This window comes from Vulpes lagopus, chromosome 5 (genome assembly GCF_018345385.1).
Source record: "Vulpes lagopus strain Blue_001 chromosome 5, ASM1834538v1, whole genome shotgun sequence".
Lineage (NCBI taxonomy): Eukaryota > Metazoa > Chordata > Mammalia > Carnivora > Canidae > Vulpes > Vulpes lagopus.
Genome location: NC_054828.1, coordinates 82,463,279 through 82,476,917, shown reverse-complemented (window position 1 = coordinate 82,476,917; position 13,639 = coordinate 82,463,279). Strand labels below are relative to the sequence as shown.

At 50.9% G+C, this 13,639-nt stretch overlaps 1 protein-coding gene across 2 annotated transcripts; it reads right to left on the bottom strand.

Annotated features, from left to right (window-relative positions):
• Positions 1-323: 323 nt before the first annotated feature.
• On the bottom strand, positions 324-9,660 carry NAGK (N-acetylglucosamine kinase). Of its 2 annotated transcripts, none has more exons than XM_041755471.1 (10): positions 9,446-9,656; positions 7,579-7,663; positions 7,327-7,425; positions 6,172-6,313; positions 5,398-5,508; positions 4,620-4,732; positions 3,095-3,182; positions 2,035-2,132; positions 1,283-1,361; positions 324-653 (listed from the first exon to the last, which is right to left on the bottom strand). In XM_041755471.1, exons 1-10 carry the CDS (start codon positions 9,472-9,474, stop codon positions 463-465), a joined length of 1,035 nt encoding a protein of 344 aa, XP_041611405.1. In that variant the 5' UTR covers positions 9,475-9,656; the 3' UTR covers positions 324-462. The 2 variants fall into 2 exon arrangements, with proteins under 2 accessions (XP_041611405.1, XP_041611406.1); XM_041755472.1 differs by having other exon boundaries at positions 516-653; positions 1,283-1,474; positions 9,446-9,660.
• Positions 9,661-13,639: the final 3,979 nt, after the last annotated feature.

Below are 13,639 nucleotides of genomic sequence, written 5' to 3'. Positions count from 1 at the left end.
CCTATATGTCTAGGGTTACTCTCCATAGAGAACATTTAGTTCCACTACAAATGGTTGGGTAGGAATCATTAGCCACTTTGACAGGAGAAACTGAGGTCAATATTTACCTGGGAGCGGCACAGCATAGAAGTATGCTAATGTTGGGAGCTGATGGGGAGAGACAGCACACGTGAATTATCTGCCCAACTGTATGGCAAGCAGATTGCAAACCATAGGTCAAGCACCTGGGCACAGGGCTTTGAATTCTAGACATCCCTGATCAGGCTCTCTGGGATTCCTGCTGAGGATGTACGCAGCAAGCATGCTTGATAACACAATCCAACTGAAGAGTAGATAAAGTGCATTTATTTTCTTTCATATGTGTTTTCCATTTTTTAAAAAAAAAGGAGAAGGAAAAAAAGCCTCCTCCTTTCCAGCACCCAGTGTCCAATGGGTTTGGAGACGTGGAGCCAGGGCCAGGCCCTAGGAGAAGGTGTGGGAGTAGAAGGCAATGGCATTGGCAGTGTAGTCCATGGGGAGGAGGTGCCCGATGTGCCTGGCCCCGAGGCTGGCCCCACCCAGGGCAGATGAGTGTTGCAGCTTCATCAGGGTGAAGCTGGAGAAGGAGTTCTGGGCCTGGATCTCTCGGCCCTGGGTCAGCGCCAGAAGGAAACCTGAAGGGAAAGAGGGCAGAGGGCCGAGGTGAGAATAGACCAGCACCCTGTGGTTTAGACCAGGAGAAGGTGGGACAAAGACAGGGAGGGAAAGGAGAGGCCCAGGCCCTGGGGCATTCCTGTGCAGGTCCTCAAGGGGCCCACATGCCAAATCTCTAACAGGCAGGGCACCAGGGTACATGAGCCCAGTAACAGCCATGGGCTACTGGAGCGTGCAGCAACTAGGCACCCAACGCCGGGAACTCCAAGGAAGCAATGGGGTCCCTCCAACTACTTCAGAATGTCTAATGGAAACCACACAGCTACCTACACCAACACTGAAAGGGCGAAAGAAGGCGCCTTTTTTTCCTTCTGTCTGCAACTGTGCTGACTAGAGATGTCACCACATTCTGGTCAGAAGCTTCAATTTCAAAGGAAGTTTATCCTTGATTTTTAAGAAGTGGTGCATATTTAATAAATCCTTTAAAAAGACCATCACTTTAAGAGTGTGCGGAAGCTGGATGGGACACTGCAGAAAGGTTCCCTGACCGACTGAGGGCTGTGGCCTGTCAAGGCCTTGCCCAGGTCCCAAGGCTTCCCTGGGGCAGGCAGCTTTTCCTGGGTACCCCACCTACCCACCCTGTACTCACCTTCCCTCAGCAGCTCCCAGCTCTTCCACACAGAGCCCACACACAGGATGGGGAGGCCCAGCTCCCCCTGGAACAAGACCTGAGGGAAGCAGAAATGGACACGGGGCCACCAAACCTCTCCAGCGTGGAAGTGCGTAGTTTCTGAAGACCAGCCCACCCTCTCCCTGTTCCTCTACCTCTAGCCAAGGTGGGCTGAAGAAAAGAGGGGAAAAAAGAGGAAAACAGATTCATAAGCCAAGGGAGAGAATGTAAAGGAAAAAGGGTTAAGCAGCAATACAGAGGAAGGAAACAGCAGGGAGGGAAATGGCTGGAAACATGCACCATGTTAAACCAATTTACTACAGATGAATACAGGCTGCCGAGGTCATAGTGGGGAGGTGCAGGACTGAAGAACTTTATGTGCTACAGACTTTGTACAGAATTTTTCTCATACCCTAAGTTCATTTAAAATTGTGCCCCATTTATGGAGGTTTTTTTTTTAAGATTTTATTTATTCATGAGAAATAGAGAGAGAGAGAGAGAGAGAGAGAGGTAGAGACACAGGCAGAGGGAGAAGCAAGCTCCATGCAGGGAGCCCAATGTGGGACTCGATCCTGGGACTCCAGGATCAGGCCCTGGACTAAAGGTGGTGCTAAACCGCTGAGCCACCAGGGCTGCCCCATTTACGGAGTTTGATAGGATAGCCTCATCCCTGACAAGAGAGCCCAATCTGGCCCAGCAGCATCCAGGTTTCACCTCCCACCTCGACTCACCGGGTCAATCTCCGGCAGCACTGCTATCACGTGCCTGCCCAGCATCTCCCCAGCCTTCCTGAAGATAAACCGGCAAAGGGGATCTCCCTGCTGAGCACCTGTTGGCGGGGGCGGGTGGACCTGGTGAGTGCCTAGGTTGCTGTCCGTCCACTGTTACTCCTTTTGTCGCAGGGCAGCAACAGGAGGAGCACCTATGGCTAGCAAAAGTCTAAATTCGAATGTCTGCCCACCTCACACCATATAGGTAAGCAAGCCCCCAAAGCTGTCTCTCCATCCTTACTGCCCCGACCCCACCCAGTACTTCCACCCCAGAAGGGGTGTCCTGTATGGAGATGGCTCATTCCAGGTGCAGGAGAAGGGCAGCCCCCACTAGAGGAGCACAGTGGCATCCAGTCTGTACCCCAGCTTACACAGAGTTTCCGAGCCTGTCCCTGAAGGTCTCTCACCTCTGGGGACCCTACTTGAGCAGCTGGCTGGTGCTCCTGCTCCACCCCACCCCCCTATCCAACTGTCTGCTGGTGGCCAGCCCCTCCCTAGCTCTGCTCTGAAAGGGCCTCCATCCAGCAAGGTCTAAGAGGGACCTACCACGCCATGAGGCTGTAGGAATCCAAATGAAGGGAGTATGAACCTTATACTGCAGACAAGCAAGCCATACAGTTTAGCTTCTCCTGACCCCCAACTGGATATGCTGAACTTCTCTATGATCTCCTAGTTCTCTGGACATCATTGGTGGTGGCTGTTTTTTAATTATAGATTTGCTCAAAGGACAATTGCTTCCTAAATTTCTCAGAAACAGACATAGAACCTGCACAAGCCATTGACAGCTGTCAATAACAAAAACACAGAGAATATAAAATAACTGTCAATACAAACCACATGTCCTTCTGGCTCCACTCCAAGGCCTACCAGTACCAAGGTGCAGAGAACCGTGGCAGAGAACTAAAGTCACTTGGGCAAAGGGAAACTAGCTTCCAGTTCCCAAGTGAATCCCATTCCATCCCCCAATTAGGGAGGTCTTTGGGAAACAAAACCAAACAAAACCCTGCCCCACCTCCAGTACCTTCTGCAATTTTCTGGCAAAACCCAGCAAAGCGGCATTTATCAAAGTCCCTATACAGGTGGGTGAGGATTCCTAGCCGATCTGGCACCTGAGAGACAGAGCAAGGGCACAGAAAGTCACTGGAAGTCAGGGCAAATGCCCAGTCTGCCCACCCAAGTTGACCTTCCCAGTGTCTCTGCTTGAGAAGCTGGAATAATGTTTGCTTTTTTAAAGTTCTAGAGAACACAAGGATTTGAGATTTCTCATTTGAGAGAAGTTGTCTGTTTTCCCACATGGATTCCATTGCTCCTTGCACATTAGCTTGGATACATCCAGCAGAGCACAGATGTACACTCACCAAAGTGTGTTCTGTAGTTCCCTGAGGTGCTCCTGAAAATATTTCTTTGGTGAGAGGAATTGAAGGACGGTTGCACATGGCAACTCTCAGAGACACAGTGCACATGAGCAAATTAAAGGCCCTGTGAAGTCCTGAACTGAGAAATCTGTTTCTCTAAAACTTCTCTGACCATGGAAGGTCCTCCTTTCACCCTAACAAACTGTCTCTGCAGGTCCTGAGGGACCAGTGTTTCCCCAGAGAACACCACTGATGTAGAAGACGGGGGGGGGGGGGGCTACAATGTGAGCACACACAGCAATATGTAAGCCCGTTGCACACAGGATCTCATTTCATCCTTTGAATGACTGTAAGAATGACTGAAGGATGAAAGGGAGTGGCAGACATATCAGCGGGGTGTAGAACCAACCTGTTGGGTCAGGGTAGCTTAACTGTACTTTCCATGGCAACTGCTATCAAAAGTGATTTCTCTTCCTGGTCCCTCCCTATTTCTCACCTTGGCCCTGGCGAGAGTTCCTCTTCAATCAATCCCTGAACCTTAAAAATACAGGTCCTATCTTCCAGCATCTTTGTCCTTGAGCCCATCCCCAGCTCATTAAAGTGCCTCCCACTCAGAGAATAGACTTACCTTCCTTATCCTCTCCCCTTTTACCTCAGATTCAGCTAAAGACAGCTGTTTCCTAACCCCCCACAAGTAAGCATGGCCCAGACATAAGAAAGTTGATCCCTAAAGCCCTGGGTTGGAGGTTATAGCTCCCGGAGAAGTCTCCCTATCCGCTTCTTTAATGGCCTCTCCTCCCTCACTCATACAGGCCAGAAGCAGCTGTCTAAGGCACCTCTTCAACCTTTACCTGCTGTCTCTGTCTGAGTACATTGCTTCCTGATCTCACTGGGGCCTTATAAAATGGCATCTACCTTCATTTTCCAGCAGGGTCTAGCTACCCAAGAATGCACCGTAGCTCACCATTTGTCCCCAACCTGCCCATTCCTCATACCTGGCATCCTCTTGGTATAGGTATCACTCACATCATTATGAATCCTGTCCTCACCTGGAACTCCACCATCCTCCAGCTCTGACTCGCAATTTACCCCAACTTCAGCTCACCTAGTTCTTCTCCTACACTCACTCCTGCTCAGTATCCCACTGTCCCATCCCAGGGGAGCCTGTTTACCAGAGGCAGAGGGAGGTACCTGGAAATAGTTGAACATCGCCTGTTTGATGTAGCCAATGTCATGAGGAGCTGCCTCCAGGTTGTCGATAGAGTCAAACACTATTTTCACTGCTTGGTGTGCAATCCAGTAGGCTGTGGAAGGCAGAGAGGGCTAAGAAGATGGGGCAGTCCCCGAGTTCACAAATAAGGAAACTCAGACAGGTTAATGATCAGCCTGGATATTACAGCAAATTAAGGTACCCCAATTTCAACTGTATCTGACCGATCCGCAAAGGGAAAGCTAGAGGTTAGACCACAGGTGTGGCTGGATCACACCAGCTCCTACACAACAGTAAAGACAAGGTCAGTCGGCTATCACAAAGACCACTGGAGTCACTGCCATGAGCTGGCCCCAAGGGCCCCTATGAAAATGTACTCCTGCTACCTATAATGAGGTCATGCAGGAGTTTCTATACCCCTTTCCTATTAGCAGACTGGTCCAGCATGTCCTGGTATCTATGGCCTTAGCCTTCATAGGGTCAATTTCTCCCTAAGGACTCCAAAAATCAACACAAGTAGGCAACAAATATGCGAATCTAAACCTGGATACAAATCACAGCTCCAGACCAAGGTTAGCCGCTAGTCCTCCATCTGCATCCCTATGTTCTTGGTTATTATCCTGGACTCAGAACAATTTTTTAGGAGCTGTCCCCAGACAGCCCCAAGGGATTGGTGACAGGGGACAGGAAGATGGGGAGCTGCAGGAAGGGTCCAAGGCCCTGAGCCTCAAAGCCAGGCCCCAGCTGGCATGAACTCACCTGAGCCCTCGTCCCCCATCATGTGGCCCCAGCCACCACAGCCACTCTCAGAGCCATCAGGGTTGATGAGCCTGCAGTTGGAGCCTGTCCCAGAGATGAGCACGATCCCACCTGGGGAGAGGGCACGGGAGGCTCAGTGCGACCAAGGCCCGGCATGGAGCTCCAATCCACACAGAGCCCTCCTCTGGGAGACAGAGAGGAACACGAGCCTGTCTCCTTGCCCAGCTTAGTGACTACTTGCCTTCCCCATACCTATTATGAACCAAGGATTGTGCTAGATCCTGTTCGCACAGTGATACTCACTCAACATCCTGAACCACCTTTGTGAATATAGTCACCCCCATTTTATGGGGAAGGGAGTTCTCTAACTTCTCCAAGATGGTACTGCTGGCAAAACAGGAGCTGAGATTCAAATGCCCATCTCAGGCTACCAAGGCCTTTTACACTATCACAGAGCTCCTGCCATGTTCTTCTTAGCCCTTAACTGTTCTCCCAGCCAGCCTCGTTACCACACTGCCCCAGAGGCTCCTTCCTCTGAAGTGGAGTCTTGGGTTTGACTCTTCCTGCTTCCCGTCAAGACACCGTTCTGCCCTCCCCCCTTCTGTCCAGTTCTTGCTTTGGTAGGGATTTAAGCCAATAAAAAGAATAGGGAAAGAGGGCGGGGAATGCTGGAGGCTGCCTTCCAGACATTGCAGGACAAGCTCCATCAGTTTTTACTAAGGGGCTTCCCCAAGAAAACCAGTTCTCGACCTCATCCTCATTCTTCCTCCTCACCATCCTGCGTAGCTGTGGCGATGGAGCCAGCGGCGTCAGTGGTGATTAAGTAGTTTTCACTCAGGTGGGGAAACCGGTCCCTCAGCTCCTCCGTCAGGATCCTCAATGCGTCCTCCTGTATCCCACCACTCAGGGACAGGCCCTAGGCCGTGTGGGATGTGAGCAAGTGAGTGAACAGGGCCCTAGACCCAGCTCCTTTCTCGACCCCCTCCCTTCCTGGGGTCTACCCCTCTCTCCATCTGGGCACACCCTGCTTATCCAGCTCCAGTCCTCCTTCCGCCCCACACAATGACCCATCAGAAGGCTGCGGTTGCAAGAACTTGGTCTAGGAACGAACCCAGGGACAGGATTCAACAATGCCAGGTTTGGAGTGTGGGAGGGGCAAAAGCACCCTCAATGGAAAAAGTCAAGCAGAAGAGCAAGTGGAGGAGGCAGGCTAGGTTTGGAATACCTGGGGTTTAGCTGTGCCTACAGAACATGTCACTGAGGCTGTGGCCAGGGGATAGTCAGAGCTACAGCAACTTGAGAGAAATGTCTGAGCTAAGCATCACAGCTAACGCTGAAGAGTGCTTATTGATCAGGCTCTATATTAAGCACTTTGGGATGTCATTGTTCTTTCCCAACAACTGAAGGAGCTGTTACTTGCACTGTCCAAATGAGACAGAGGCTGAGAGGAGATAAGCAGCCGGCTAAGGGTCTCGCAGATGTTGAGAGACAAAACTGGGATTCAAAGCAGGGTCTCAGTGGCTCTCCAAAGCCCTGGGCTCTTTCCATCCTTGTGGCTTGTAGGTGATAACCGAAGCCATAAGAATGGGTGAGACTGGGATCCCTGGGTGGCGCAGCGGTTTGGCGCCTGCCTTTGGCCCAGGGCGCGATCCTGGAGACCCGGGATCGAATCCCACGTCAGGCTCCCGGTGCATGGAGCCTGCTTCTTCCTCTGCCTGTGTCTCTGCCTCTCTCTCTCTCTCTCTGTGACTATCAAAAATAAATAAAAAAATTTAAAAAAAAAAAAAAAAAAAAAAAGAATGGGTGAGACTATCTGTTTCTAGACCAGAGACCAAGCCCTCAAGGTCTTGGCACAGACTGATCTAGTCATAATCACTGTCTGTCTGTCTCTCTCTGTGCCTTTATTCCCAGACTCTACCCCAGACTCACCAAGCTTCGTAGAGGGACCAGAGGATCCAACCCTGCTTCCAGTTTGGCCCTGTTCACCATCTCGTTGATCCTCTCCACACACTTGTCTGTCCCGATTAGCTGGCCCCAATCAAGGGAAGCAGGAGTTACAAAGGCTTGCATGACCCGTGTTGCCCCTACAAACTGTAGTTACAGCCCCAACCACCATCTTAATGGGAGTTACAGGGAATAAAACTATAACCAAACCCACTGGTCCTTCAGTGTGGTCTTTACCCAGTGGTTTGTGCTGAGTCCATCTGCTTCTGCCAGGATCTGCCCATCCTCTGAGAGTAAAAGGACCTTGGACCGTGAGCCTCCCCTACAGAACACAAGAGGGCACTCAGTCTTGCTCAGACAAACCTGCAGAGACAGCTAAGCTTGTGTAGACCTTGTCACAGGCAGAGCCCAGTGTGATGGTGACAGCTTCCGCAAACCCAATTCCCAAACCACTTCTGTGGTTTGGTTTGATGTGTTACCAGGCTGAAATGTTGGTCCAGCTCGGCTTCCCTTGGTGATGTCCTACTTATCCTGCAAGACCTTACTTCTCTACCACCAATCCTTGAAACCTCTGTCATGTAGCCTACTGCCATAGCTCCGTTGGTCAAACCACATCAGTCCCCCCATAACTCCTAAAGTATGGTTAAGAGTGCTTAGTTGTCTGCCTCTCACTTGACTACAAGCTCCAGGAGCCAAACTCCGTATCATTTATCCATTCTCATGCCTGGCACAGGCCAATATATTCAGCACACGTGACTAAAGGGAATGGCACATGTCTCCCCTTCTTTCACAATAGCTAAAAGCTGTCTTTCATTCAAGCTCCAGCTCCAGCTGCCAAGTTCTTCAAGACACCCTTGGGAGAAATACTGATCAGAGGGCAGGGAGAATTCATGCTTCCGTAAGCAACCAAATGGTGAAATGCTTATTACTGGGGCAAATGGTAGTTTGGAGGGAGGTTTGTGGGGGTGTGGTGTATGTTTCTTTACTGATCAGCACTCTTGGGAGTATCAGAGGAGGACACTAAAGACCTGCTGATCAAACTCAAAGATGACAAGAAGTTTGAGGACGTCGTTAATGCACGAGGCAGCAATGACCCAAACAATCTCTTGACAAGCTAGAAAGAGGGGTCAGGTCTTACACATGAATATAACAGGGATGAGCACAAGCTTCTGTACTGATTTTTAAAAAGCGCCACAGATACAGGATGGGGGAGATCAACCTTAACAGTTCATGTTTAAAAAAGGAAAGCCATGGGGGGGGGGGGGGGGCGGGGATCCCTGAGTCAGCAGTGAGATACAGCTGCCTTACGAGTAATCCCAATCTCAGATTCGAAAGTGCCCAGGCTGTGACAAGAGCCACCTCCATCGTGCCCAGCTTCGACACTCCCAGATTCACAGAACGCTCTCCCTGGCAGGCAACGTGGCAACCATCCCATTCATCCCTCTTAGTAGACACGGGTGGTAAATGTGGCCCAGATTGGGCAGCAGTCTTGCCCAAAGTCACTCGGGGAAGCAGTACTACAAAAAGTCCGACAAACAGGCTCCTAAGAAGGAAGAATGCAACAATGACAGAGGGTTCCATCTAGCGTGAGGAGTCTGGAGCGCTGACGAGAAAGGAGGGGTTGCCGACTCGGGACCGGCTAGGACTCCGGCTGCAGCTGTGGTAGCCACCAGAAGCCCTCTGGCAAAGGCCCTTGCCCCCCTCTCCCCCCTTGTGCCCAAAGCACAGTCCCACTCCCCACCCTCGGTCCAGCAACTTCACACCGGACACGTGCTGAGCGAAACTCTCTCCGGGGTCCGGAGTGACGAAAAGGAGCTCCTAGAGCTGGCGGGGGCGGTGGAGCGCTGGCGCCGCGAGACAGAGGAGCCCCCGCGCCGGGCGAGGCCGCGCGCCCGCCGACGCCCCGAAACACGCGCGCGCCCGCGCCGCCGCGAAGCCCCGCGAAGCCCCGCGAAGCCCCGCGAAGCCCCGCGAAGCCCCGCGAAGCCCCGCGGCCCGGAGGCGCAAAGCGGCCGCAGCCTAAGGCGGGAGGTCCGCAGCCCGGCAGCCGCCTCCCTCCTTTCGCCTCCGGCCGCTCCCGGGCCCTCCGCCGAGCCGCACTCACCCCTCCACACCCCCGTAGAGCGCCGCCATGCCCAGGCCGCTGCAGCCGCCGCCCGTCCCGAGGACGCCCGCGCCGTCCCGCTGACTCGCCGACGGCGGGTGCCCGCAGGCCGAGCACCCCGCACCTCTGGACCCCGCCGCCTCAGGGCCGAAGGGAGCCCAAGCAGACGGGCAAGAAGGGGAGCCCGGCTCCACCCCGCCGGACACGTCACTGCGCGCCGCCTCCTCCCCCCGCGCCCGGAAGCTCCGCCCCACGCGTGCGCGCTGCTCCTCGTCGCGTAGTCGTGGGTAAGGGGCGCGGGGCGCATGCGCGGCCCTCCCCGCACGGGTGGGGGCGGGGCTTGTCCGAGGTTAGGCTCTCCCGCCCAGCGCCTGCGCGGCGACGGCAAAGGTCGCAGGTGCGCAGACCCCGTGCTGCCCTTGTGCGGAATATGCATGACCAGGAGAAACTGGAATAGGGCTGGGAAAGGAAAAGCCTGTCCTTGCAACCGGAAAAGGGGGCGGTCGGCTTTTAGCACTCGCTCAGTTCCCTTCGTTGTGCAGGGTATGGGGGGGGGGAGATTAGAAACCTTTTGTTGCCCCCCAGCCGCCATCCCACTCTCCTTCCTTACACGGGAATTGGGAAAGGGAGCGAGAAGTGGGGGAATCACTAGCCGGGCTGGGGAGCCAGGCCGGAGCTCCTGCGAGCCTCCGCGGGCTGCTCCAGGCTGTTCTGGGCCCACAGTGGGGCAGCTCCTCAGGCCAGGGGGGCGGTCAGCTGCTCTTGGCATCTCTTCCGGAACTTCAGCCTTAGGGACCAGCCCTTCGCAGGACAGTTCTCAAACTGGCCTGGTCCCTGCTCTGGCCGCTCCCCATCCCTTAGTAGATAGAGGTACTTTATATCTTCTTTTAGAGAAACCCTGGGCTAGTAGCTTCTTAACCTAATAACCAGTTGGGCGTGCTTGTTTTGGTGTGGACCTTCGGCGCATGCGTGCTCTTTTAGACTGGAAGAGGAGTCTTTACCCCAGGTCTTACTTACTTGGGTCCTTGAAACACTACAATGTAACCCTCAAGGATAGTTGAAGTAACTCACTAAGTCACAGAGAATATCAGAGAGAGAGAGGCAGGATATGTTTTATGCCCACCTGTGTCAAATACGTCTGTAGAACATCTGAGCTGGAAGGTACTTAGTCCAACACACATGTTTTTAGAATAATAGAACTCAGACTCTGGTGGGATTAAACTGACAGGGTTTTTAAAGGGGAGGAGATTGTAGGTGGATTTTGAAAGGGCTGTGTCTTTTTGCACACTAGTGCAGTGAACCTTGGGACCTGTATGTATGATAAAGTTTTCCTTTGTACTGCTTGTTTAGAAAAGGAAGCAAAAGAGAAGAGTGCCCAGATTCAAAGACAAGGATTGAGCTCACCATTTACCAGCTGATGACTTTGGGTGAATTATAGACAGTTGCTGCTGCTTCTGCTGCTCCTCTACAAAATGGAAATGATAAACATCCACCTACTAACAACAAGATTTAAGTATCAGAAGAATTTTGGAGATTTTAAAGTACTACACAGATTTTAACTAATTTTTACTTATATTACTAAGTACTGTGTGCTGTCCAGCACAGTAGCCATATGGGACTACTGAACATGTGAAATGTAGCTAGCACACTTGAGATTGTAAAGTAACAGCACTGCAAAATAAGCTAACAGGTAGAGATCAGCCTTGAAAACCAGTCCTCAAAACCAGTCTAGTCATACAAACAAGGCTTCATGTAGCTACTTTTGCAAGACTAACTTGACCTGGGTCATTCGTTGCTTAGGCCTCTAGATATCATAAGCACAATGTGAACTGTTACCTAAGGTTTATAAGAGGTAACCACTGGCCAATTCCCTGTCACTTAAGAAGACTTTAATATTGTAACTGTACAGGCTGCTTTTAGGCAAACAGGCTTGATTGATAGAATGTAGAAAGGGCTCAAGGGACCACCTGGCTCAATACAGACAGGCCCATTGGGCCACCATAGGCCCTAACTAACCAATGAGCTATTTAAAACCAGGCACAGTTACCAAAAAGGAAGATTTCCACATGTGGCCATACCTCTTCCCCTCTTTAAAAACAGCCTCCACCCACTGGTTTGTTGCAAACAGCCTCTCCTCTGCTGTCCTGCTGCTACTCCCTTATGGTGTATTCAATAAACTACTATCGCCCTTATTCTGTTGCAGGTGAATTCTTTTACCTGTCATGCATGACCAACTTCCACTGGATCGTTGCCCCACACTTGGGGGTCCCCCATCCAGCTGAGAGATATCCCATTTAGATACCACAATAACCAATCACAGCAAAGAATAAACAATTACTGTTTTGTCATTAATTAAGCTGTTTTATAACAATCTATCTCTGAGCCTCATTCCATGTTTTGGTTTGAGTGCTCCTGCATTGTAAAACTGTCTTCTTGCTGTATGCAGAGTAAACTTTTATTCATTACTACTTCAGTGATTCATTCGTTTTATTTCTGTTATTTCTGTGCATTATAGTTCTATAAAATTCTTTCATGTACTTTATCTCGTTTGACTACTTCAAGATTTTACTTATTTATTTATTTGGTAGGGAGGGGTAGAAGGAGTGAGAATCTCAAGCAGACTCTGCACTAAGCACAGAGCCCAACATGGGGCTCCATGTCTTGACCCTGAGATCATGACCTGAGCTAAAACCAAAAGTCAAGCACTCAACTGACCAAGCTACCCAGGCACCTCTTTGTTTGACTCTTTTAACAGCTCCATGAAATATCAGAGATTTCTAACCATAACAAGTGAGGAAGCTGAGGCTCTGAAACCAAAGCTATTAGCATAGGTTCACACAGATACATGTTCTTCATTGTGGGTGTGCTACAGGAAAGAAATAAAGATGTTGCAATACACATGAGCGGTAACCTCTATTTAGCTTGTTAAAGTTTAATGGCCCTTTGTAATGCCTTGCAACATCCCAACAGCTGCCCCTGTGATGATCCTGTGGTTGGTAAAGTCCTCTTCTGCAAGCCACAGTCTTGTTCTCTGTCTTGCGTTCTTTGCCCCTGTGGCCCCAGGGAGGCCATATTTCCATTGGGGGTGGGGGAGTGGGGCAGGTAGAAGGGACAGCAGGAAAATATCTTTCCTCCCAAATCCACTTGATTTTGGGTCAGAGGACGTTGGGGCCCAAGGTCCCAGGTTATGTTGCCTTGATTCATGAAAGCACAACCACATCTGTTTTTACTCATTGTATTTCCACGGGCTAACCTTGGTACAGGGCACAAGAGGTTCATAAATAGTTTTGAGTTTTTATAAACTATAAAGCACTATATCACAGTCATGAGAGGTAGTAAATGCCCCCACTGTGAACTAAAGAAGGGAGCAAGCAGACTCTGTGGCAGAGACAATTTGCAGAACAGATTGAGGAGAGAAAGAAGTTAGGAGAAAAACAGAAGGGAAACTGACCTGGGGAAGCAAGAGTTGGAGAAGTGGTCAAGGGGCCTCAGAGGGATCCAGCCCTAATCTGTCCTGAATTGGGAAGTTGCCAGCACAAGCATGACCTTAGCACTGTGCTCGGGATCATCAATCTGACAAGTTCCTTATAGCAGGACAAATGGGAGGGAAGAGCCTGGAGCAGGGGGGAAACATCTAGAAGGCTGGTCCAGGCAAGAATGAAATTATCAAGAAAGTGATAAGGGATAGGACAAAGCAGAGGTCAGGAGGAAGGATCCAAGTGGGGGCGGGAAGGGGGGTCATGCTGACCTCTCCCTCTTGGTCTGGGATAAGGACTGAGACAGAAGATGAAGCTGACTTTCCTGAAGTGAAAGAAAAGAGGTAAGGGGCTGCCATACTAAAGAAAGATGGGACTCCCAGGCTGGTAGCTGTATGGCAATAGATAGAGCTCTTGCAGACTGGAATTACGTGCAGGGCTACCAGGAAAAACCAGAAGATGAGAGAAGGGGTGTGAGAGACAGAGTGCAGGAAAAAGTATAGACCACTGATTATAAATATAAATAGTGTGATCTTCTGATCTCCCGCCCCTGGATCTGAAGGTGTGGGGTCTTAGGCCAGTGCAGCAACCCCACAAAATCAGGTTGGTTTATTCCCTCTTCCTGAGTGTGTGGGTATCTATGTGTGGTTTCTATGCATGTTTTCTCTTATCCGCATCTATATGTAGATGTGTATAAATTTATGTACATATTTGAACT

Excerpts from the sequence above, each read along its gene's own strand:
- NAGK (XM_041755471.1), bottom strand. The coding sequence starts at position 9,474 with ATGGCGGCGCTCTACGGGGGTGTGGAGGG. Across the intron at positions 7,426-7,578 it reads GACTCAGCACAAACCACTGG|CTAATCGGGACAGACAAGTG; the intron begins GTAAAGACCACA and ends GATTGGGGCCAG. Across the intron at positions 6,314-7,326 it reads TGGTCCCTCTACGAAGCTTG|GGCCTGTCCCTGAGTGGTGG; the intron begins GTGAGTCTGGGG and ends CACACGGCCTAG.